The sequence below is a fragment of the Ruditapes philippinarum genome, unplaced genomic scaffold (genome assembly GCF_026571515.1).
Source record: "Ruditapes philippinarum isolate M1 unplaced genomic scaffold, ASM2657151v2 ctg833_1_1_1_1, whole genome shotgun sequence".
Classification (NCBI taxonomy): domain Eukaryota; kingdom Metazoa; phylum Mollusca; class Bivalvia; order Venerida; family Veneridae; genus Ruditapes; species Ruditapes philippinarum.
In genome coordinates, this window is record NW_026853013.1 from 119,506 (window position 1) to 146,284 (window position 26,779).

The 26,779-nt window shown below is 31.6% G+C and overlaps 1 protein-coding gene across 2 annotated transcripts; it reads left to right on the forward strand.

Annotated features, from left to right (window-relative positions):
- Positions 1 to 3,858: 3,858 nt before the first annotated feature.
- Positions 3,859 to 24,883, forward strand: LOC132731628 (uncharacterized). Of its 2 annotated transcripts, none has more exons than XM_060717849.1 (5): positions 3,859 to 4,015; positions 18,377 to 18,461; positions 21,546 to 21,912; positions 22,448 to 22,801; positions 23,239 to 24,883. In XM_060717849.1, the coding sequence occupies exons 2-5, from the start codon at positions 18,401 to 18,403 to the stop codon at positions 23,975 to 23,977; spliced, it is 1,521 nt and encodes a 506-aa protein (XP_060573832.1). In that variant the 5' UTR covers positions 3,859 to 4,015; positions 18,377 to 18,400; the 3' UTR covers positions 23,978 to 24,883. The 2 variants fall into 2 exon arrangements, with proteins under 2 accessions (XP_060573832.1, XP_060573824.1); XM_060717841.1 differs by lacking the exon at positions 18,377 to 18,461 and adding an exon at positions 18,018 to 18,096 and having other exon boundaries at positions 3,864 to 4,015.
- The last annotated feature ends 1,896 nt before the right edge of the window (positions 24,884 to 26,779 follow it).

Here is a 26,779-nt window from a genome sequence, read left to right on the forward strand (position 1 = left end):
CGGCAAACTGTCGCTCCACTTCAAAATTGTGGTGTACGATAAAACGAGCGAACGGCATTTCCGAGATAGAGCGGAAGGCCGATTTAAACGCCTAATTGTAAGTATTGTTTATGTTTTTGTCTTGTTATTCATTTAAGTTGTATTTTTTCGAAAAACGGAACATGTAGTTCCGTGTAGGATTGATTTAGGCTTCCAATGATCTGAGCTGTTACAAAAAGAAAATTATATTAAGCCCAGGAGAACTTTTCTCCCTGTCGAAGCGAACGATGATTTGTAGAATATTGAACTTCCCAACCATAGAAATGTCATACCCTTAGGATTTCTTGAAAAAGTGTATTAGTAAATTATCAACCCGTAATAAGAACTTGCCCTTCGTGCAAAATAAATTACTCCTGAAGGATTTCTTAAATTTGTAAATCGATATTTTTCGAAAGTAGTGGAGCGAAAGGGCAAGAGATGGAGCAAAAGGTTCGATGTTGAGCGCAAGGCGATATTGATTTGACAAAATCAAACATTTTTAGTTCTACCGCGAACAAATGGTTCCGAGCAGGTACGTGTAACTCGATTGTTCACGCCAAAATGTAATGTTTTTCGAAAAGTTAGATATTCAAGGTGCAAAACACACATAAGTCACGTTTTCATGAATTTGTAAGGTGGGGAATCGCTATGAAAATGGTTGACAAGGTGTCAGTCTTTATAAGGATAAAACACATGTTCCAGTTATGTTTCAAGATACTTCCTCCCTTATTTAGCATTGTTGTTTATTTAGTTTATTATTTTCGTCTGTAAGTGTAAATAGAAATTTCTACTATAACTAGGTCTATTATATTATTGATAATTTTAGTCCTTACACCGCCTGAGTTCTGCCTCACTTTGAGAGGAAAATAATAAACTAAACAACAATGCTAAATAAGGGAGGAAGTATCTTGAAACATAACTGGAACACGTGTTATATCCTTATAACAACTGACACCTTGTCAACCATTTTCATAGCGATTCCCCACCTTTCAAATTCATGAAAACGTGACTGATTTGTGTTTTGCTCAGAACAGGTACGTTAGAGCTATTAATTACAGACAGTCATTGTGAACTGAACTTGGTAGTAGTGATCCATTTAATTTAATGCGTTCCATGCATTGCATAATTTTGTTTCTGTTCTGCACCTTGAATTTCTAACTTTTCGAAAAACATAACATTTTGGCGTAAACAATCGAGTTACACGTACCTCCTCGGAAACATTTGTTCGCGGTAGAGCTAAAAATATTCGACTTTGTCGCATTTAGATTAAACATATTTTATTTCAAACATTTTCAAACAAACATATATTACAGACAATCAATAGTTACATAATATACAATGCTGAAAAAGGATTAGATCCGAAAGCATACAATGCTTATAGAGGTCTTTTCCTAACATATAATTCATTACTGTAAATTGTTTGTCCCATTTGCACGAACACACGTTTTTAAATGTACATAACCATGTCAAAAATCATGATTTGACCTCGAATAAGTGGCATCCTGTATTATGCCATGCATTAATGTGTATGATTCAATGGTCGGGCCTCATCCAAATTTCGAACATAAATAATGGAATCTACACGGCAGCCATAGGTGACACCTTCGCGATTACAGTTATTACGCTATAGTCGTTGAAAGGATATCACAATTTATCAGTTCTCTTTAAAAGGTATATATATCTCGGTCTTAAACACTTGATCATGTCTATTTTAACTTCTATAGCTTTTATTTATAAAAATCATTGTACGCTCTCCTAATACGTCAAATTGATATCGCCTTGCGCTCAACATCGAACCTTTTTGCTCCATCTCTCGCCCTTTTCGCCTCCACTACTTTCGAAAAATATTGATATACAAATTTAAGAGAAATCCTTTAGGAGTAATTTATTTTGCACGAAGGACAAGTTCTTATTACGGGTTGATAATTTACTAATACACTTTTTCAAGAAATCCGAAGGTATGGCATTTTCTATGGTTGGGAAGTTCAATATCCTACAAATCATCGTTCGCTACGTCAGGGAGAAAAGTTCTCCTGGGCTTAATATAATTTTCTTTTTGTAACAGCTCAGATCATATGAAGCCTAAATCAATCCTACACGGAACTACATTTTCCGTTTTTCGAAAAGATACAACTTAAATAAATAACAAGACAAAAACATAAACAATACTTACAATTAGGCGTTTAAATTGGCCTTCCGCTCTATCTCGGAAATGCCGTTCGCTCGTTTTACCGTACACCACAATTTTGAAGTGGAGCGACAGTTTGCCAGGCGTGGTTATGTTCAAACAGAAAAGGCTTACTGAACTGGGCATTTGTTTTCATGAAATAGAAAAGTGAATGAAGTAAAAGGTTTTGTTCTAAAGAAACGTGGTATCAATGAATTGCTTGCAATTTGCATATTGTATATTGTTTATTAATTTATTAAAAAAAAAAAAATATTGATATAAGTAATTGTCAGTGAAGTATTTGTAAAGATGTTTCGTAATCGTACAATGATGAAAAAAGAAAACCGCTTAGACAACGAAAAATAAAATATCTTTCATCTGTTAAATATGTATATAGGGAAATGAAAATTTATGTCAAAAACTGTGTCATTTCTCATTCTAGTGATTATATTAAAGCTGCATTAAAACTGTGGCTATTGATGGCGCAGGAGTAAAACGGTTTTATATATTCATGTCACAGAGTCTTGTACACAGGATGTATGTAGAAGTACAAACTCTAGGCGTGTGTTCGATATTTTAATGCTAATTAAGTAAAATCTTGTAAACACAATAAAAATTAATATATAATACATTCAAAAACAATATATACACAATTGACGCGAAAAAAGAAATACAATACATGATTTAAGCTTAATGAAACGATTCTTTACTACCGAGTCAATACCAAATTATTTCAATATAAAATGAAATTAAGTAAACTGGAAAATCTAAATGTCAATATAGTTCATCTAATTTAAATAATATTTATCTAGTGACTCGTAAGAGGTAACAGTAAAGAGTGAGCAGGACAAAAAGGCAAACGATGCGCATATATATAGAAATTAAACAAGACTTACTGTATCATCCAGACGTTTGAATCTTTTGTGATATGACTGGATGATACCGCATTGTATACACACCGGTCTCTCAAAATTTGCCATCCCGTTTCGGTATTGCCGGACAGGTACCAAACAACAGTTGAACCACGTAAACCACGGCCAAGTGTCTTTTATAAAGATAACTCTAGGTATATCTGAGTTTTAAAATTACTTGTAATTTAAAATTACTTGATATTACATCTTTGACATATCATTTTTACAATGCATATATTTTACATATTCTACTTAACCTTCGATTTGCACACACCACACTATTCAATTACTTTTGTCCAACAATGCAACCACTTGTATGTACACGTGCTTGCTCTTAAAGTAAACACATTTTGTATTATGAGTAAAATTTCAATTTAAAGATAACTTACTAACGTAATTTAGCGGATTGTGTGAAGTGTTTTGAACTGCTCTTGAGACTGTTTTCTCGAAAGGTTATATTGACCTGATTATAGTAAAACGTACTCACCAGACTATTCGGTGCAACTTCGTAAGGTTTATATTTAACTGACAATACCCAGGATGTCTTTATAACCTATAGTTTTTATAACCTAATTATCAACGTCAATTTACACTAATAAACCATCGTAAACCTGTAAAACCCTACATCAAAGTTCATCTAGGTTCAAGCCAAATTTCTATTTTAACGTAACAATAAGATGTCAATTATTACGCATTTGTCCAAATGGCCGAATTGACATTAATTCGTAATGATCCGATAGGTGGTTAATGACATGTAATGGCCATGTAATACGTGATATAGTATAATTAAAACATCATATTTTGTGTCGCGGGAACTGTACATTTATCACCGTCAACGACAAGTGAAGCTCCCGTATGTATGACGTTACGTTAAAACCTACGTTTTACGGTAGTTGAAAAAAGGATTTGAACAAAAGAGGTTTGTGTTTTAACTTTTTAGAATATTATTAACTTTTCGTTGTATTTTAAGTTTTAATGGTGCTGTTTTAAATATTAAAAATAATTTAATCGAATAAAGCTGAAAGTTTTAACCGTCTGACGTAGGCTTTTATAAAATATATAAGCATTATTTTTTGTGATATTTGTTTCGAAAAAAAAACGGTGTTACATCACTGTGTATGTAACAATATTTATTTATTATATTTTATCCTTACGTTGTCTTGTTGCTTACAGTTTTACATGAATAATGCATTAGAATTTTTATCTGAAATGTTAAGGAAACAATAAGAAACAAATTATGTTGAATATGAATAAATGAGTAATATGAATAAAAATTAATGTTTTAAGCTTTTATCTTAATTTGTCCGAATTTCGTTGCAATATTTTGGTCAACATAAGACCTATTTTTAAAAGACTACAACATTACTGTTGACAACAAAATATTTTAAAATTATGCTTGAGTATATGTTATTATTGTTTAAAAGAATATTTCTTCACAGTCTTGCAAATAGCAAACTTTTATTTTTAGATTATTGTAGATTTATATTTTAGATTTTTTTTAAACAGATGAGCTATTTACATAAACCAGTATCAAAACGTGTACCAGTGTACTTATTTCCGTGTCTGAAAGCAAAACATATATCAATGAATTCTTTGTTTTCATTTAGCTCATCTCCATTTGTCCAAAAGATTCATAAACACTAAAAAACAAATAAAACATGAAAAGAACACGTGTTAAAATATGTTAAAGATAAATAACAATGAACACCAAGCCTTAATTATCTTTGCTTCAATGCTACAGAATAAGATGTTAATTAGCATATGTTGGAACTATTTCCATGACAATAGTGTTTTAAAATTCTAAATTATCACCGGGAGGCTATTTGCATGGAAGTAATTTAGTCTTTTTGTCGATATATACATGTATTTGTGTACTGTTCCATCTAAAACAAATAATGATTGTGTTTAATGTGCATATGATTAAAAGAACACAATCCAACGTAGTTTATCAAAACATGTTTAGCTTTAATAAGCTTCATCAGTTGATTTGATAAATAAAAGGAAATCTGTGCATATTGCATTTTTGTCTCTGTAATAATATGTAAAGTACATACATGTAATACTTACTAAAATGGCTGTGTAAGGTATTTATTATTCTATTACATCGCCTGATGTAATCAATCGTACAGAATATGGATCAGTGTATGAATGTGCAATAAAAGTGTCAATTATCGGAGGAGTAAAAAAGATCAATTGATATATATTCCGCCTTCAATGAGTTTTGTCCGTCATTACTTCATTCTACATACACCAACGAAAAAAAAAATATATATTAATAATTGAAAGAATATTATAATAGCTCTCAAGATAACACACATTATATATTGCTTTAAAGTTAATGTACTACATATTCTAAAGATCTATAATATATTACACAGCTTGCAGTTAATTATTCTAAGTATACTTTGTTTAATTCAGTTGACAAAGAATTACTTAAACAATTTAAATTTTTCTATGTTTTATCAACTCTCTGCGTTGGATCCTGAGTTAAATAGTTCAATGATATATTCAAGTTTTTAAATAAATACATGCTTCATCAATATTTATTAGTCTACAAGTGGTGTGTTTCACGTAATCATTGTGAGAATTAATGTGAGAATTAAACATTATAAATATTATACATCATACACCAGTAGTTTCTCGCCATGTTTTGGATGTTAAAATTTTAAATGACACTTTCTGTCACAGTGCCACAACAACACTTCTCTTACATGCAAAAAACACAGATTCGTGTTCACATGAAGTATAATTAAACCGCTTATTACACAATGACTCGAGTCAGTGTCTTTAAAACGGATGCCGTAAATTGAATGTGTGATATAATGAACTTTATGTGCATGCCTCACGTGTTATTCGTATACATTGTAGCATTGTATAAGCAAATTTACTTGATTGTAAAGATTTTCAAAATTTTCTTCATTTTATTTTCTTTCTATTTTATCTTGAATTAAAACCTTATATATTAATGCTTTGCCTCCGAATCGATAAATAGATCACGTGGTGTATTGTTTTTAATATCCTTTTTCCTGTGTGTGTAAGTTATATTTAGGCACAACATACCTTTGGACGTTAAAATAAATTTGACCTCATGAAATATGACCCTAACCCTTCATATGACCTTAATTCAGAATCGACTACGTAACTTTGTATTCATTTAACGGATAATGGCAATGCGTTTTTACAAACTCGTCTTTTTTCTATAATTGACGAGATGTCAAAGGTCAAACACGCCTTATATTGTTTTCTAAAGTCATTTGTCTTAATTCTACAGTTTATAGTGTAAATGACAAAAGTTCATGACTAATTATTTTTTAAGGATACATAGTGATTGATTACGTGGTATGGTATTTAATTCAATTACTGTGGTGAATTAACAATACATGTACCTATATTTTAACCAATTGTATACATTTTTGTAACAAGACACTATAAGTACGTGCTAGAAATTGTTGCCCAACCCATTTGCTTTTATTGCATACTCATCATTTGTATAATATTTGACATGTATTTGATGCAATTAGATACGTTTAAACTAAAAAAGTACGCGCAATTAACAGTGAATTGTTTTGATTCAACATCAAACGTTCTTTTATTTCAATAGGCAGCATCAAATTATTTCTTATGTTAAAGAGTTGCTTAAAATAGATCAGAGACAGTGCTAACAAATAAGCGTTTATTTTCCACGAATATTTCGATAATGCATCTTGTTTGCTGTCTATCACATGGGTCAGATTACAGTGGAAAATTCAAATTGTTGTTACAATCATAGCATTCAGAGAATCCACGTTATCAAGATATCATCTTTAAAATGAATTTGCAACTAATTGTTTTTCTCTGATCTCGGCAAATCTCACTGTTCAGACAACAACAGGTTAAAGTAATTTCAGCAGGTTAAAGTAATTTGTGGCAGCTTTAAACAATTTCCTTCATATCATATATCAGTGTTGTCATGTTTTTATTGTCCTTCCGTATTAATGAGTTCTTTCCTTGTAGTGCTAAGAATACCAATTAAGCCGGTGCTAGGGGGCGTGAGAGAACATGCATTTTTCATTATCTCTACTGCATTATAAATTAAACCGATTCAGCTGTTTTAATATATATGGTTATGACATTGCTCTCGAAGGAATACCTTTTCTAAAATAGTACGTGTAATTAATCTATTGGATATAAACCTGTTCATTTTGCCTTGTACATATATCAAACCTCTATATATTTGATTCAAATCAATTCTAATCAATGAGATGATTATTTTGCAAAACATCAATGGTTTATCAGTCTATTAATATCCAAACTCTGCTAACTTGTAACTTATCCTGCCTATCAAGACTCATATAAACCGTGAAAATAACACTTTAAATGAAACTCTTTATAGAAAAAGTCATCTTCTTTCAAAAAAATGTTTGGTGAAAAAACTACCCCTTCCAGCCAATAGCAACCTTGCCAGATGCTATTTATTTTCCTTAACTGGACCAGGTATATATCAACTTCAAGACATTTGATTTAAACTATTAATAGTGTGACTTAATTGCCCAAATTACTTAACGGTCAGAAAAAAACCGCAAGATAATAATTATTAACATAGCTGTAAGTTTAGGCCTATTTATTACGACAATACTCCTCGTATTTATGTTTTGTTTAGATGCCAACTGGCTGAATAAATGTAGAGGTCCTATTCATGACTAGTGGCCAGTGTTGCAATAAATATACAAAATACTGTTCCAAGCAATAGAATTAAAATGCATCTTTATTTATTGCTTATAAATATCAATCATAAGAAATGGGTACTTCAGTGCTCGCGAAAACATGTGACACATAATCTGCCATAGCTTATATTATAGTTTTGTTTAAAATAATGTAAATGAAAACAAAGCAGAAAGTGCTATGAGTTTCAGAAAATATCTTAACAGTATTCGGTGTACGTGTATTCAGATTCGAGACCTGTTATGTGGTTGATTTAATCTTGTGATTTTAATAGATCATGATTGCAGGAATTAAACTGTCCAGCAACGCCAAACAAAATTCGTCTTACACTCGTATGTAATACGGGCTTATTTTTGAGTGGGTTCAAGTATCGACATAATTAGTAAACATGTATTTGGTTGTGACCTTGGGTAAAAAAAAGTAAATAAAAAATGTTAAAATATCTGGTAAAGCATTATCCCTCGAGGCTGGAGGCATTGAAAACAACAATTGCAAATTGGAGACTCGGTTTGTCTGAATCTGTTAATGAGAGATAATGTAAAATTGCAACATCTCTCATGCCCCCCAGCACCGACTAAAGCGTTAAACACAAATATAAAGCAAAACTCACTTAATTAGTCTTTGTCAGGAATTAAAATATTAAACTGTAATTACAAAATATGAATATGAAATTTGATTGAGTAATTTATTCATTGAATAGCGTATTAAAAATCACAATTTAAAAACAATAAATTAAAAACAAATTCAATTTTTCCTTTCTGGTTGAGCGAATTAATTAGAATCCAGCTGTGTAGGGCACTAATAATACAAATTTCAATACAAAAGGATATTGTTTATGATGTTAATACAGTGCTATAATTGATGGTACTGTCACTATGATAATACATTTAGGAGATTGCAGGTCACATTGATCAGCATCTGTCTTGTCACAAAACAATTGTCAATTTAATCCCGCCTGTCCATCATTGCAAACGAAAATGTAGATACGAGAGTGTATGCTTTAATTGCCTTAATTGGACTTTGACATTATAGGTAACTTATAGGAGAAGACATTATATATAACTCTTTCTAAATCTAGACGGCTCAGTGTTTTTTACAATGTATGCCATTTTAAGCCACGTGGCTTAAGAGTGAGGTTTGGTGCACCACTCCCCAGCAGTACTTGTGCTGCTAACCGTTCCAAGGCGGCGCCCCTCTGTGTTCCTCAGATGTATGTCTTTGTTGTTTCATATTGTTTCGGTGACACTTTTGCTTGTGTCCCTTGTTGTTTTCTCGTCTAAGGTAATTATCTTCCCCTTTGCCCCTAGTTTTTATTTCTTTGATCCCTCTTCCCTGGGTCTCCTGTCCCCTTCCCCTGTGCCGTTGAGGGCCTATTATTTAGTCATTTATTTGTTTTCTTTGAATTCCTTATCAGTTACCAATTATTTCCTATTATTCAATCATTTATTTGTTTTCTTTGAGTTCCTTGTCAGTTACAAATTATTTATCATTTTAGTGATTAACCTGTCCGTGCTCTGCCTTGTGCCCTGTCCTGTTTTTGTTTGGGGTCCCTCTGGGCTCCTTGCCACTGGTTCTTGTTGCTGGGTCTTATGGGGGGTTGCGTTGAACGCCGTCTTTCCTTGTTGATCTTGTTTATCATATTTGATAGGGTCAATATATTTTGAGCTTGTTCAAACTTTAACCTGTCTGGCTTAAAAGAAGAGTTAAACCATTTTCCATGTAATTGGTTTAAGGCTGGCTTAAAACAAAGGTTGTACTATTTCCTGTCATTGGTTTTAGGCTGGCTAGCTTAAAAGAAGAGTTTAATTATTTTCATGTCATTGATTTAAAGCTCTCATAATGGGTAAAATTATTTGTACATGCCATTTATTTTAAGATGGCCTAAAGAACTTGTCTCTTTTCATGGAACTGACTGAGCGTTATTATTATTTCCTTGCCAGATTTATAGAGTTTGACCATTAGTTACACACCATTTCCTTTAAAATACCATTAATTAATACCATACCAAAATATTTTGTCCAAGATGGTTTATATGATTAAATTGTTTATCTTCATTCATTTAAAGAGCATTTGGTCTGTAATACAATTAATAATAACGATGATAGTTTTTAGTATCAGACATAACAAAACAAAGTACGAAATACTTATATTTATATATGGATGTTTCTGGCAAGAGTAAGCTTCCAGATCATACATTTTTTATCAATATTTGAAATAACTATGGAAAATGTGCCAATTTTAAACCAATCCAGTTTACGCCTATTGTAGCGGATTTCTATTGATTTCTAAACTTTTATTTGCATGATTGACATAATAGCAAACATTACTATTAAGTGCAGTGATAACTGTTGCACTGAGTATAACGAACGAGACGGTTTGACAATTGGGTGACCTAGTAAAAATTGTTTGACAGGTATCACGTGACATTAATTTCTCATGGTGACGTGTTAACGGGTAAAAGACAGTCTTGTTGGCGCACTTCTAACGTAAAACGTTCATATAATAGATATTTCTAAGGCAAATTCCCACGCGGGGCTTAGAACTTCAAAATGTCTTTGTCACTCATATAGAAACTGATCTAACTCTTGATTAAAACAACAACTTTTATCCAATTGATATTTCTTTTATCATTCAAATACATGTAGAAGAAAAACAATGTAAAAATAGATCAAAAGTGACGGAATATCATAGAAGTACAAAGGGTCAATAACGTTTAAATAATACCACGAGTTAACATTACTTGGGCACTTTCATTGTTTTTTTTTCAAGTCAAATAAAACTGTATAATGTGTATTTAAATAGAATAAAAATGCAAACAATATCAATGTTATTTTCACATATACAATTATGTTCTTTCGAATACGTAACTCTTGAACCAAAAGATGATTACGTCATCATGTTGAGATAAAATTAGAATAAATCGTTTTTCTACGAAAGAATTTCTTGAAGTTGTCAGTGCTAAAATAGATACTAATTAATATTGAAATATACTTGTAAAATACGTTCTTTATATAGCGACTTTGCCTAATAAAGATTTGGACAAAGCAAAATAGGCTTTCAAACAGGAAATATACTTGTGAAATACGGTCTAATATATTTGAGAAATACGGTCTAATATATTTGTAAAATACGGTCTAATATATTTGTGAAATACAGTCTAATATATTTGTGAAATACGGTCTAATATATTTGTGAATTACGGTCTAATATATTTGTGAAATACGGTCTAATATATTTGTGAATTACGGTCTAATATACTTGTGAAATACGGTCTAATATATTTGTGAAATACGGTCTATATATAGCGTTGTTGACGTATATACATGTAGAATCAACAAACAAAGCAAGATAGGCTATCAAACGGTAGATTTAGTATTCTATAAATATATTTATTGCATAAATCATCAACTTTTTAAAGCTGTAAAAATCTTATGTCATTTATTACTTAATGAATGGAAATTATTGTTGCCGCCCATACTAAGTGAAGAGTTTAAAGTGATGACAAGCGTATATCTACTGCTGAACTTAAATGATCTTTATGGCAAATCTGTATAAACCAAAGTGATGTTTTGACAAACACTGTCAAAATTTGTCTTCTGCCTAAATAATATGTCATCTATTTTAAATAGCTATAAACCATATATAACGTTCTCTCTATGTCTGTCTGTCCATTAAGTGCTTTGAAACAAACTACAAGAATGCCGAATTATATTCCTGTAAAGAAGTCTGTAACCTTCCTTCCTACTTTTAATTTTGTACAGTTTCTTAGTAGTTTGTTAGAGGTAATAATAATAATAATAATAATAATAATAATAATAATAATAATAATAATAATAATGATGATGATGATGATGATGATCATCATCATCATCATCATCATCACCACCACCACCACCACCACCACCACCACTACCACCACCATCATCATCATCATCATTATTATATAATGAATTTCACACATGAAGATATAGCGTTGTACAAAACATTAAGGTTGATATAAAAAAAGAAAAGACAATCGGAAAATGTCCGACTGCAAAAACATACTGATTGACCTGTTTTTTAGGTTTAGATGAAATTTGATATTATTGTTAGGTACTCACAAATGGTCAAAATGACGGCTTATAAATCTGGACAAAAATGGTGCCCTTTTGACAAATATTTTCTTTGCTGATGTTGCATAAAATGTAATCTTGTATATGTTGTGTTCTTTTAATATAGAACAGAGAATCAGTGTAACTATTTTCTCTGTGAAATATACCATTTTAGTATATTTCAAACATTGGAAAAATTTACATCTGGAAAACTCCTTCAAAAGCAATACAAACAAAGAAAATATTTATTTTGAACTTGATTGGAAGCCTTGTTTTTGATACTGACCTTACAAGGTGATCATTTTGTACCAATTATTAACAGAAACGATATTTTTATTTGAATATAATTCGACTCTTTGGAAACATATAAAGTTGTATATTTCATCATGTATATCAAGACAATTAATCTACATGATTTTATTACAAATGGTCTGTTTTTATCTTTAAAACTCTGAAAATGAAATATAAATTTTGCAATTCTTTTCCTTCACATCTATTTTTATCGTAAAACATTTTTATTTCCTTTTTTTATGTCATATATCTGTTATTTGAACTTTATTACAAGATATTCATTCAAAATTGAAAAATAGGTCGAATCAATACATTTAGCATACAGGAGTTTAATTCCGTGTTTACTTCAATTGTGTGCAATTATGTCCAATTTAAAAAAATTAACTTCAATATAAATTGTTCAACACTCTTCTCAAACATTTTGAGATAAATGCATTAATTATGCGGAAAGCGTTTTCAACCTTTTCGTTATTTGTTTCCGTTTCTCGTATTATCTTAAATGTTTTCAAACTTAAACTGACATTACGGTAATTTAAACACATCCAGTGTATACAGAGTGCATGATTATATTAGATATGTAAATTATTTATATCTATACTCTTCTTAAAAAAATTTACGTGTAATAAAATTCATAAATTCAGCAACATCTTTATATAATGTAAATTATTCGTTTTATAGTCTTCTTTAAATGTGTTTATAAAACTACTTATGAAGTCAGCTAAAAACTTAATTTCTCGCTTTCATTGAAAAAGTAAAATCTGCAAACAAGGTTCAATGCATTGAATAATATTATATATTTATATAATAACAATAACGATTATGAATAATAAAATGTTTTTTATTTGCATATACTAGTACACGATATCGTGTATATAAAAAAAGAAATACTGCTATTTAGAAAGAAAAAAATGTTCAAACCAAAGATCTTGATCTAAATTATGATCAAAAGTGAACACATTGCATAATATTAAATTCTTGAAATTTTGGAGAAAAAATAAAACAACACACAACCAAAAATTATTGCTTTTTTGAAGACATTTGCGTTTAAAAGTTGATCCAAATATTGATCTTACAGCTAAATTTGATCGATATTTTGATCCATGCATTATTGTAATTTGTACATGTAGTGATATTCCAAAATTGTATCAGTAAAGGTGTTTTTCTTTGCACATATTACTTCTTGTATTTGTATCATATTATTTTAATCTAATATGATCACACAATGAAAACAACATGAGGATTATTTGAATCTGATCTTTTTTCCTTTTCTTTCTTTCTTTCTTTCTTTTTTTAGTTTTTTTCTCTTCTCCTTTTTGTGAACACAGTTACCACAGGGCTGTATATATATATACAGCTTTGCCTTACGGTTTTTGGTGGGATGTTATATCTACTAATCATAATAATTCACTTGTTTTATCAACATTATCAGACAAAATTACGACACTTTCAGAGCTGATTTATTGTAGATATCACTGGGTCATATACCTACAGCTTATTGCTAGGTCAGGGCCAGAAACGTTTTATTGGTACATATGTAGGTCGTATCACTTATGGAAAAGGTGACGAAAGCAGTAAAATCCATATTTATAACTACATGTATTTGTCAATTGGGTAAACGGCTTCACTGTATCACTAATGTCAAATTCATATAAGTCAATGCATATGGTTGATTGCGGGCACAACCACATTTTATTTCCGGCCACTGTATGGTTTATTGTAAGCTTATTGAAATAAATTTGTATCATTTCTTGCGAGCACAGAAGAGACGTGTGATCGGGTTAACCTGATATTGGTTCTGTGCACGCTTTTACAAATACCTTTTTTCGTCATACACGAAATTTGATGAAATCGAATACGACCTCTGATCAAATGCACAATTGAAAAGGAAACATATTTTTGTGAACTTTTATCAAAATTTGTAGAAAACTTGTCGAAAGTTTTAAGCTTATTGAAAATGTCAAGGCCATTTGACAAATACCATTTAACAGTTACACGATAACCATACTAATGGCATAACAAAACAGCAAATGATTATATCATTAACAGTGTGTGATGAGTAAAATGAATTACAATTTCTTATTTTACAAAAGATTACCAAGTTGATCTATAGAAAAGGTAATAAAGGTTCTTGAAAAGAAACTGTCTAAATAGTTTTGCCTAATATCGTTACTTCATTAGAAGACATTATGATTCAGAATTAAACAGAATCCCTAAAAAAAGCCCAATATGTCAAAATTGAACATGTTCCAGGCTCAATTGATTTAGCCTGTTCTTGGACGGTAGTGGTAATTGCAAGCTACCATCAAAGCCCTCTAGCACCGGTTTTAGTTAACATGAACTGGTAATTTGAATTTTTAAACATCCGCAGATGTCTTCATAAGGCGGTTATCATGAAACATTCAATGTGACACGTTCGTGTCATTCCATGAAAATCGGCAAATGAACCCCAAATCACATTATACAAGTTATTTCCACATAAATGACGTATTCTACCAGAAAACTCAGGAAAGTAAACTTTGATATATTTCATATGAAAACATGTTATAAACATATATAAAATCACGCTTAAGTAATACACTGCAACTCCCAATAATATGATACATGCTATCCGCCAGAACATTTAAGACAGTCATCCACAGTATACTTTATATACGAGTAATTTTTTTCAATCGATTATAGTCTTTTCCGTACTACATAATTATAATATTTTACATTGTAGGCAATTATCTTGAACATTTTTTACATAATAATAAATGACAATTTCCTTTTGCAAAATATTCTACGATTATAATCGGGAAATAAAATCCGACACACCTATCAATTCAAAAAGGAAACATTTTTGAACATGTAAATTAATTTATAAAATATGAAAATGACGTTAAAGTTATTATGTTATTTTGGTTTACAGTCACGTTACACGTATGCACTGGCCTGTCGGACAAAAACACATGTTTATTTTGATACATGGCAAAATGTTTTTAAAACTGGGTTGAATACTTCGTTAATGTTTTACTCGACAGAGGTAAATGCAACAATTTATGTTTATTAATAGAAGTCATCAGTTTCATTCATCAAAATGCACTTTATCACAGGAACAGAAAAGAACACAGCTTTATTTTAAAATAGGGTTCAACGTGACATATAATCCAAATAGATCAAAATGGTTTTTGTAAATTTAAATAAAAAAGAATTCATAAAAAAGACTCTGACGAAAGAATGCAATTTCGCTGCAAAAATTAAATTATTTAACTGGTGAGAATGTCAGGCGTTTTTTTATTGTTATGTATTTTTGTTATAAAATTGTACAATGTTTTTTTCTAAGTTTCCTGATAAAGACGGTTTGAAATGCACATTTACATTTCCCTTTGTTTGGTTGTCATAGACTGTAATGGACATATCATAAAAAGGTTACAGGGCAAATTTCCCAATTTATATTGCTAATGGCCGGGGAATGTCTTAGGACAAAGCATGAAAAGGTTAGAAGACATATTTTCCTATTTAATACTGTAAACGATTTGAGAAGGTTTAAGGGCATAACATGAAAACTGTATAGGGCAGTTCCCTTATTCAATACTGTAAATTGCCGGCCGGAGAAGGTTTAAGGATATAACATAAATAGGACACAGGACAGTTCCACTATTCAATACTGTTAATTGCCGGCCGGAGAAGGTTTAAGGACATAACATAAAAAGGACACAGGGCAGTTCCCCTATCAAATACTGTAAATAGCCGGCCGAAGAAGGTTTAAGGACATAACATAAAAAGGACACAGGGCAGTTCCCCTATTCAATACTGTAAATTGCCGACCGGAGAAAGTTTAAGGACATAACATTAACAGGTTATAGGACATATTATTCTATCTAATTTTGCACGCCATAACATAAGGCAAGTCTCTATGACGTGTATGCATGATGTGCGTTCATATTCGACATTTGGCATTTACGTTTTAGGTAAATAAATAAATAACGTGTAGTTACGATAATTAATTACTGATATAAATAAAGAAATGTCTACTCTGAAAGTTGTAAAACAAATGGAAAAAAGTGGGGGGTTTGTCGAATTACGTTTTCATAGTCTAAAATTGTAAGAAAAGCTGACGAAAATTCTTGTTGTTTATTTCATGTCATGTTTTTGAGAGCTCTCGTAAATTTGTAATTATTAAATGTTATATAATGATATACAGTCGTACCTCTCTGTAACTTAATTATTAAAATACCAACTGCGTGTGCATCTTGTTTTATGATACCATTTTCATTGATAAGAAGAAACAGTATGTGCAAAACTTTTTGTCTTGGTATAAAAGGACATTTTAAATTTTAGGCCAATGTTAAATATTTATATAAATGCTATAAATAAATTCAGAAAACAAGACCAGAACTTTTAAATATTTCCCTAGTCCTGATCATTCTTTAAATTATGTCCTGTGCTTTTTTCATATCACAAATTTTAGGACAAATATTATGTTAAGTTAAATTTATGTTAAATTTGTTTAAGTGCACAAGAACATTTTTAACAATTCAGACTACAAATAAACATAAATAACAAACAGTATTTAGGACTTGCACGAACACGGTGTTGGTCCATTCAAATTTCGTGCTCTTGTGTTCTATAATAAATCAGTCACATTTGACGCTTAATTGTGGATTCCACTGTTGTTGACGACTTAAATACTGTCTTTAACTTTAAATATCAACGCCATCTAAGTCAAATGAGAACCGAAGTATAATATATTAGCCATCTACCTTTCTCAGAATTCTTCACTCTGTTGTAACATTGTTTAAATTGACAACTTTAAAAACTCCTGTCTGCTGGCTGGTTATACAACTTTAATTCTTCCGCCAAGGAATGAGGTACTGGGGAATACACAATAAACTTTTAATATCATCATATAACACACGAAAAACTATACAGATGCAATAATACGCTTTTAATATGACCAATAAAACTAGGGATGACTTAAAATGGGGCACTTTAAAATGTTCAAGAACTATTTTCTTGTTTTACGACAAAGGTACTTGCTGACAATACTCTATACTTTACTCGAATACACGCTTTCTCGCAATACTCTGTTATTACTTGAATACATCTTTTCTGACAATACTAAATATATGCTTTCTGGCAATACTCTGTAATTACTCAAATATGTGTAGTCTTTGTTTGTTACCAGTGCAAAATGCCTACACTTAGTGCTCGCAATTTATCACTGAAATGCACAAGATAAATTTTCAGAAGGCACTTACAATTTAAACATGTGGTCTTTTTTTTTCATTGAATTAAAGTGTTAACAAAAACGAATTTAATATCCATACATCAATTTTTTTACCTACCAAATATCCATCCATTCGTGCATCTTCCATTACTATCACACCATTGACGAGGACCTATATAGTTGGATCAATTACGAGTACAATAATTTAAATGTAATAAATGCAAGAATTAGTCTGATTTTCTATTGTACTTATAAGATTTCTCTGTATCTGAAACCTTATTAACGAAATAGAACTATATCTATTTCTACTCATTCTCGCGATAAATGGATTATAATGAATTGCTGTAATATTGGTATTAATATTAAGGTTACTGTTTTAGATAGATACGCTATTTATACTGTAATTTCAGCCCGACAAGATGGTCTGGAACGACCTTCTAAGTAATATTGGTATTAATTTTAAGGTTACTGTTTTAGATAAATACTGTAATTTCAGTCCGACAAAATTGGCTGGTACCATTATTTTTTTAATAGATAGATACGTTATTTATACTATAATAATAGCCTGACAAAATGGGCTGGTACCGTTACTATTTTAGATAGATACTTTATTTATGCTATAATTTCAGCCCGACAAGATGGGCTGGTACCACCTTCTATGTATCTGTTTCATGACTTTGGCGGCGAAAGCACAAAATGGAAACTCACGTAAGCTGCTTACCAAATAAACCCCACAATACTGCAATAAGATATGAAGAATTACTGTTTAATACAGGCTTAAGAATTTAAAGAACGTAAATGTTGAAGTTTGACTGACACGAACAGCTTTATAACTTCTATAAAAAAACATGAAACAAAAGATAAGTGTTCTTAGTTGCTGCATTATAAAGTAATGACCCATATCTTATTGCAATATGTAAATTTATTCTTATAGTTACTAACAATGATTAATTAAGAATTAACTTCTAGGTGTACTGTTTAATTTCAGCCCGGCAGCTCAGACCGGCCCAGTATGACCTGGCTAAGTCTACTGTGTATATTTCTTCTGGCACTTATCGCCCGAACTTACGGTTGTAAGTATGCTGCGGACCTTTTAGCATTGTAATTTAGTCATGCTTTATGTTTTTTTTGTTTTTTTTTAACTTTTGAGGGGAAAACGAAATCGGATATAAAATTTGAATGCGCTTCATAAAATTAGTACTTGAAAACCTTGAAAATTGAACTCTCTTAAGCACAAATTAATAGTCACCAAATTCCTCAAACCCCTTGGACTTTGACTTTTGGAACCTTATATCCCGGGTAAAGGCCCAGTCTTGGTAAGATATTCATACAGAGGTCCTTACCTCAAACTGCGAGTTTGATAAATCCACTGTCACTCAGTTATTTTGGCGCCGAAAGCCACTACAGTAATATGGCTGTGCGGGGATTAATGGGTATAAAATATACTGTGTATTTCTCCTGCTATTCCCCTACCATGGCTCGGGGATGTCTTGGATTACAATTTACTGGTATATTAAAAAGAAGATGATAAAATATAGTTGACATAAAATATAAAAAGGTTAAACAATAAAGCAAGGAGAGCGTTATGTCAGTCAAATATTAAGCTTTATATGTTACATCTATTAACTACAGTTTACTTTTTTGTCATTCTTTTTTTTATATGTTTTTTCTTTTTGCGACATACATGCATACGGATGTAAATTACGTATCTCTTTTTTTCTTGTTAGATCGTTAATACTGTTATACATGACTGCCTGTATGTCAACTTTAATATCATTCATTGACCAACTTTTTGTTAAATCTCATTGGCAAGTAGTACAGTCACTTTGTAATTTAATGATATACATCAAGATGTGGGAAGCCAGTTGTCTTACCTTTATTTTTTTATTATTTTACATTAATATAATTTTATTCCTATTTTCTTGTTCTTCTTTTCGTTGTTGTTGTTGTTGTTTTCTTAATATATAATTATGTTATACGTTTAAAATTGTGTTTCATCAAAGACCGTACATTGTGGTTTCCGTATTCCTTAAAGTACAGGATACATTGTGGTTTGTGGTTTCCGTATATCTTCATACTTCTTGGGGGGAATTCTCAAAATTAAATTAGAAATTATCAAATATTCAGTTTTGTCAGTTGGGGAAAAGCCTATATAAGGTTAGTCAGCCAACAGAAAAGAGCCTATTCGGACTGCACGTGCAGGCGAATCTAGCTCTATACTTTTGGTAAATAAGGTCAGCCTATTTCTAGACTCTCATACTCTCCTTTTCATTCTGAAGTCGAATGCGGAAAAACCGCAACAATTTCAATCATGTTTATTTAGCGACCCATTTTTGTTTTATGCCATATAGTTTTACATTAAGTATGATAAATCCAGCAATATAAAATGTACCTGTATGGTGTATATGTTGACATCTTATGACATTTTAAAACAACAGTGAAAGATGACAAGAGTGGTTTTATCGACAGCTCTCTTGATTTGATTAATCATCATGACGCTCTATAACTAACGTTTATTTAGTTACGGAAGCGTATAATGGCCACCAGGTAATTAATAATATTGATATGGAGATGGTGCGATAATGAATATAGCTTTATATTTTTACTTTTTGAAAAATAAATATATCGTGATTGACATAGACAGTGTTTTATTTTACGATATTTGTAGCAATTTCTTTTAAGATTCGACGATGGATATCATATTGAAGGTTAAACTTTGAGCATTAAGATATAATATAGTTTTATTCTAGTTTCTTTCATGGATTAATGTATAATTGCAAAAATAATACAGTTGTTAAATAATACCATGTCTTGTTGACAAATATTATTTAGCAACTTTTGTGCGTAGTAAATATTTTCCTACACAAATGATCGAAAAGAACATAGCATAGAATAAACTAATATACTTTTCACGTGTTAAACACTTGTACATAGTTATAAGAAACTTTCTGGACATATACTTAATATTAAATGTACCTTTTTACATAACTGTAAAATATATATTAAAATGATACGAATGTATGTATCACATTCGTGTGAAAGTGTGAAGACTCCGACTAAAACTTGGTTAGAAATGAACATATTTCAGATTTTGACAACACAAATTGTAAACAAAACCTACATTATAACGGTTACTACTTTGACAGGTATTACGATATACAGTTAATGTGATAATGGCGACCTGTCCAAGTAATAATAGAAAATGTCGTCTGGTGGACAGTTGTCGTTTGTCAAACATGGCGTTTGTTTTACCGCTTTCCAGCACAGTAAAGTAATTTCATTACAAGAAAGACATGTATTACACTATGCAATGGTGACAAACTACTGTCAACAAAGATTCGTTCAAAGTAATTCATTACGGTCATTCTGAGAGAGTTATCTAAATCAGAATTCATGATCAACAGGTCTCTTTTTCAAAATTGGCAATTGTTTTATTCTCTACACTTTAATTTTTATTTATCTTATCCCTTATCAGAATTTCATTAAATCAGCTTCCATCAAGATTTAAAAAGTTTAAAATCCAATGCCAATATTGCTGTTCGTGGCAAACTGGCTGAGTCATCTATGGAACACAATTTTAGTATTTCAAAGATTATAGTCGACAGCAGCTGCTCTTACAATTGTTTAAAATAATTGCCATTGTTACAGCTATTTGGGAAATTATATTGTCTTGTATTGACTGTTAATACCAGAGATTTTTTATAACATGAATCTCATTTTTTTTCAAATTCGGAAGCCATCACTGATTTTAGTTTCTTAATAAAATGATTAATTTCTCGAAATAAGATTACACAAGATTGTTATGAAAATATAAAACAGAAAATTGTGATGATATTTTCAATATGTGTCGCTTAAAAATCCACTACAAGTAATGCTTTAGCATGTTCATTTGTTTCTCAATGACAGTTTCTTTATTAGATCTCCACGTGTAAAAAGATTTTAATGATGCACACGATAAGCGTGACAAAAATACGTCAAACAAATACCACAAAGTTGACTTCATAAATTATAGCCGATGACGCATGCCAAATTTTTTCGCTCTGTGCACCATTTTAACTGTGACGTAAATGTCAAAAATGATAAGTTTAAAGTTATTTCCCTTGAAATAAGGCATATACTTACTTTAAAGAAATAACCTTTACTTTTTCACCTTGTAGTTGCCTGTCACCAAAGATGGACCCTGATATATGCGAACAGTGGAAACGGAACTACGGTATACGGTGAAAAGAAAGACCTTATCAAGGCCACGCTATCCGGTGCCGACGTAAGAATATTCATTCCATCATGGGGACCAGGCGGATATTTGACAAGCGTTCAAAACACACAGACCATCAGGAACAATGTATGCGCCCAGGCGTTATTCCATGTCAGTAAAGCGTCGTACGACACATTCCAGGAAGTGCCGTATTTTTGGTTTGTAAATCTGTGCAGTACTGGCCACGTTCACATGGCACGATATTTCATTGGCAACCACGTTTCTGCGGGAATAAATGGCGATTATGTTGACATGCAGTGGTATATTAGGTGAATATCTATAATCCTTACTTTTCCTTCTCCATTCTCGTAAATCCATTTGTATTATCAGATAGAAAGAACACTAAGCCAATACGCTGTAAACAATGTTTACCAGACATGGCTTTCTCTCGTATTTGCCACACAGTATAGTTGGTAATGTATTTTTACTACATGGGGTATGTTTCCTTTTCTTTATTAGTACCAAAAATATATGTATTTTCTTAAACAATGAGTGCCAGATATTTGATTTAATTCAAATTTCCTTTTTGCCTACAAGACAGCAAGGTATAATCATATTGGACTATGTTTTCATATTATTGTTATACAATTTACTACGTCACTTCTACATGCACTCTTGTAGACCTGCCTTCTAAGGATGGAATAAAACCTTATTCAATAATAGTTTTGACTCATGTAATTATACTTTAATACGTCACTTCTACAGGCACTTATGAAGACTTGTCTTAAAAAGATATTTTAAGGGTGGAATAAAACCTTCTTTTTTTTCCAAATGCTCAGAAACGACCATTTTTGTATTTAACAGACGGTACCCCGATCCCGTCTACACTCACACTCAAGATGGAACAGTCATTCGTGGAAGCGTTCGTGACGTCATATACGCAATCGAGGCTGGTGCTGATATTCGAATTGTTGACCGCCAGCTAGGCTATGGCGTCCGCATGGATAATCTTGAAGTGTCTTTCGATCGTACGGTAGCTGCAGGCCAGTCATTGTGGCATGTTAGCGAGAGAATGAATGGACCAAATCTGGAGTTTCAGGGTGATGATTATTGGTGGTTCTCCGTCTGGTCTACGGATGGAACAGTTGATGTGTCAAGATGGAATGTAGGAGAGCACGTGAAGCGGGGAAACAGTAGTATGCAGCAGTCAATGAACTGGTATAATGTTTACTTAGTTTTGAAGTCATGTCTAAGTTATGTATTTTAAATGGTAGATATTTTCTTTAATAAGGTTCACAGACCTTGATGAGAATATATACGAGGCGCCGAACTGGTATTTCCACCAATAATAACGTCACAAAGGAAACACCCTTTAATTTGATATAAAATGTACCGAAAATATGTACATATCGAAAGAGGGCGAGAGCGCCTCCATGGTTATAACTATATTTCACGACGTAGATTTGATCTATCACTAAGATGTTTGTTAAAACAAGGCTTTAATTATAAACCGTGGTTAAAATGTTTGCTTAATGAAATGAAGAGTCACACCATCAGTAGGTGGAGCTAGAAAGTATTTATTGAACAACTTGGACTTTGATTTGTTTTGTTGAATGAAAACTAGTAAATTTATAATATATATTCACTGTTTTAAGGTATGCCGACAGTTGTTGGCAGATGGCATACAAACACGACGCCCAAGGTCAACTCGAAGATGGATCTCTGCAGTTACTCCGCCTGGCGGTTGAAACCGGTCATAGAATCAAAGTTCTTATAGACGGCGCTATAACAGTCGAACCTGATCAGATCAATGTTAGGGGTGGTCATATTAACGCTGAAATATTGAGTCTTGCTTCCAAACAAGATTTGAAATCATTCACCGATGACGTGTTTTGGGATTGGCGCGTGCTCACTACAACCGGAACTGAAACTTCCGAATACTTCAATGTAGGAGAGTATTTCAACAGAGGAAACACAATTAAAAAGAAGCCGATGACCTGGTTTATAGACACCAGAACTTGGAACAGAGTTCTCGTAAATGATAAAGATGGTACAGTCCTCGCAGGTTCCAAACAACAACTTATAGACGCCATTTTACTCGGAGCTGAAGTCAGATATAAACTTACATTTACCTCAAATGCTATTACCCACCAAGCTGATAATTTAGAAATAAGCGCTGATGGAAACGTTGGCGCCATGCACGTTCGCTCAGTGAGCCTTAAATTTACACCAGGATCACGATACGAGGTGACATTCCAGAACAGTCCATATTGGTGGTTTACAATCGTATCGACAACAGGGAAAGTAGACATTTCAAGATGGACTGTAGGGGAACACGTTAATAGAAGGCACACTCACCTGTTTGTAAAAGTGGAATGGTTTGTTAGTTTATAAATATACATGAATATTGTAACATGTTTTCGCGACCCGTTACATACACATGAATACGTAACATGCATTCGCGACCCGTTACATATGAATGCCGTATATAGCGATTATATTAATTTGTACTTGATATTTATCACTTATATAATTTATTGAATTAGTGCATTCTAGTCCTTTATAATAAATAAACTAAAAAAAAACAATACAAAAAGTAAAAAGAAAGAAATGCGGTGTTAGCGAACCGGTATATTATCTAAAATTGTTTTTGATACTTACATACTTTCATCATAATTGATTTGTAGAACAGCTATATTTACAGCCATAAATCGTTGTATTCATACGTTACAGTAACATTACATTCTGGCAGTTTTGATAAATAATCATCACGAGGGCGCGAGGGAACCGAATACAAAGCTATATATATATATATGTGTGCATGTATTCGAATTATTACTAAGTGGGGACAAGTTTGTCGAATCCTTTTTACAACTGCATTAAAACTAGTTTATTTTAACATATCTAAATTGGAACAAAACGTGCAACATCTTAGAATATGGCTAAAAATGAATCTTAAAACTTTCGAAACTAACCTCATTTTGTAATACACCTGGTATACTTGAATTACATTACATGGTCAAGAAAATCATTTTGTTTAAAGACTTTGTAATGTTTTTTAAGTATTGAATACGAATAACTTTTTGTGTCATGAATAACTTTTTGTGTCATGCGTATAAAATTTGTTAAATTGATTTATACAAATAGCATAACGATTATATACATGTATGACATATATAATTATTATTCACATGTAATAAAACATTTTTTACATTATTACATTGCCGCCTTATCTTTAAATTATCATTCACAATAACTTACATGCCAGTATTAATGCAATAAAAAAGAAGATGAACACAGTGTATATTTGGTATCTATAATTCCTAATTGAAAACGATATCATTTTTTTGTTGTTTATAACTATCTTAAATGTTAAAGTTTAGAAGCTTTGTTAGACCGTTATACAGGATAAACCGTATACGAGGTAACAAGTCATATTCATTTCAAATTTTTAAAAGAATAGTTTAAAACATATTCTAAATAGTCCAGAATGTTAGTGGAAATCGATTATCAGAGATGACATTCTACAAGCGATGGAAGTAATCGATTTCGCTAAATTATATACATGTATTTTGTATAATTCTATTTTCGAATTTGTCACATTTATTGGCCGTGCAAGATCCTCGGTTAACATCCGGCCATTTTTTTTTTCAAACACAAGCGGGCATCGATGTTCCGTAAACTAGCTGAACAGTAAGAAAGAAATCTTAAGTCTCTGGCAGAAAACAAACCCACTGATGACATAGTGATTCGACTCAGACATGGAGCTTTCTATTTCATGATAATATAAAAAAATAAACCTTCTTTGTGACTTTTAGTCTGTTTATAGGAGAGACGATTCATAATTAATGCATTTTAGCATGTTTCTTTTTTTTTCGTGACAGCTTATTTTAATCGCAAGCAACAAAGTACTCTCGTCTTGCCTTAACCTAAAGATAAACTGTAACAAAAATCTTTCATTTTCATTATGCTGTAAAGGTAAACACTAACGTTACTGGAAAACAATTGACAGCAATGATGACGGCCATTTGTTGAGAGTTCTTCGACCTGATGCCTACAAGAGTTAACACAAATCGGTTTGATAGTTCATTAGGTCCAAAAGTATCACAACATTCACAGATTATGTACATTTATACTTTATCGCGGAGTATCTATAGTTTTAATGTAAGTGCAAATTTCGGTACTTCTACCCCGGTCATATTTATAAAAGGCTAACGCACGTTTTTCTGTGTTACAACGTCTGTATAGTCCGAAGAACGTTTGATGCCCGAGCCCGGTAGGGCGGGGCTCCAATAGTTCCGAGGGACTCTGCAGACTTTATAACACGAAATAAACGTGCGTTGACGCTATTATAGCATAAAATCTTAAAACAGATAAATGATGTATATTTGATACAAAACACACACATTAAATCCTTGTGTTTGGACGGTATTTAACCAATTCTACATGTTTTACGTATGAGTTTTATTTTTTCCGGGGTCAACAACTTGGGAAATACAAATGCTCAGAACCGAACAAAATTTCGAACTTTAATTGATTTAACAAAGCTTAACATTGGAGATTTATTAACTCAAGAAAAAAATTACATTAATTTACTATATCCAAGACAAAACATGACCTTCAGAAATTTCTAGAAATATTTCTGATTGACGGTAGAAAAAAAGATCAGTGACAACATTTTTTTTTCAAGCACACAAGTGTATAAAAAATCAAGCACTAAACATTATTATCTCAAAGAAATATAAAGAGCATTTATCAATAATAAACATCAATAAAACAAGAAGAAATGTTAACGGTGATTTGAATTCACTATAATGGTCTGTTTAGATTTTAATGACACCCTGAAAAGCCCCTTGTAAAATCTCGCAGGTAATCTAACAGTAACCCACGCTCCGTGTATTCATTTTTTTTATTTCACTTCTTTCATTACAAGAGTTTAAATTGTATTAGGTCCCTGTATACAAACAAGGAAATTATTTACACCAGTATCAATGGATTTCATTGCTATATTTTACTTTGATCGTATTAGGCTAAAAAAATATGGTACATGTTTGAAATATAAAAACTTGCTGATTTGCAATAAAGCAAACTTAATTCAAGACATAATTTAGGAATAAGAATAAAAAAATCAAAGATAACTCGCCCAAAATAAGAATAAATTTAAGAATCAAGATCATTATTTGAATCATTTGTGAA

Bases quoted from the DNA above. Each gene is read 5' to 3' on its own strand.
- LOC132731628 (XM_060717841.1), top strand. From the start codon at position 18,027: ATGGGCTGGTACCACCTTCTATGTATCTGTTTCATGACTTTGGCGGCG. The intron at 18,097-21,545 runs GTAAGCTGCTTA...TTCACCTTGTAG, and splicing joins AGCACAAAATGGAAACTCAC to TTGCCTGTCACCAAAGATGG. The intron at 21,913-22,447 runs GTGAATATCTAT...TGTATTTAACAG, and splicing joins GACATGCAGTGGTATATTAG to ACGGTACCCCGATCCCGTCT.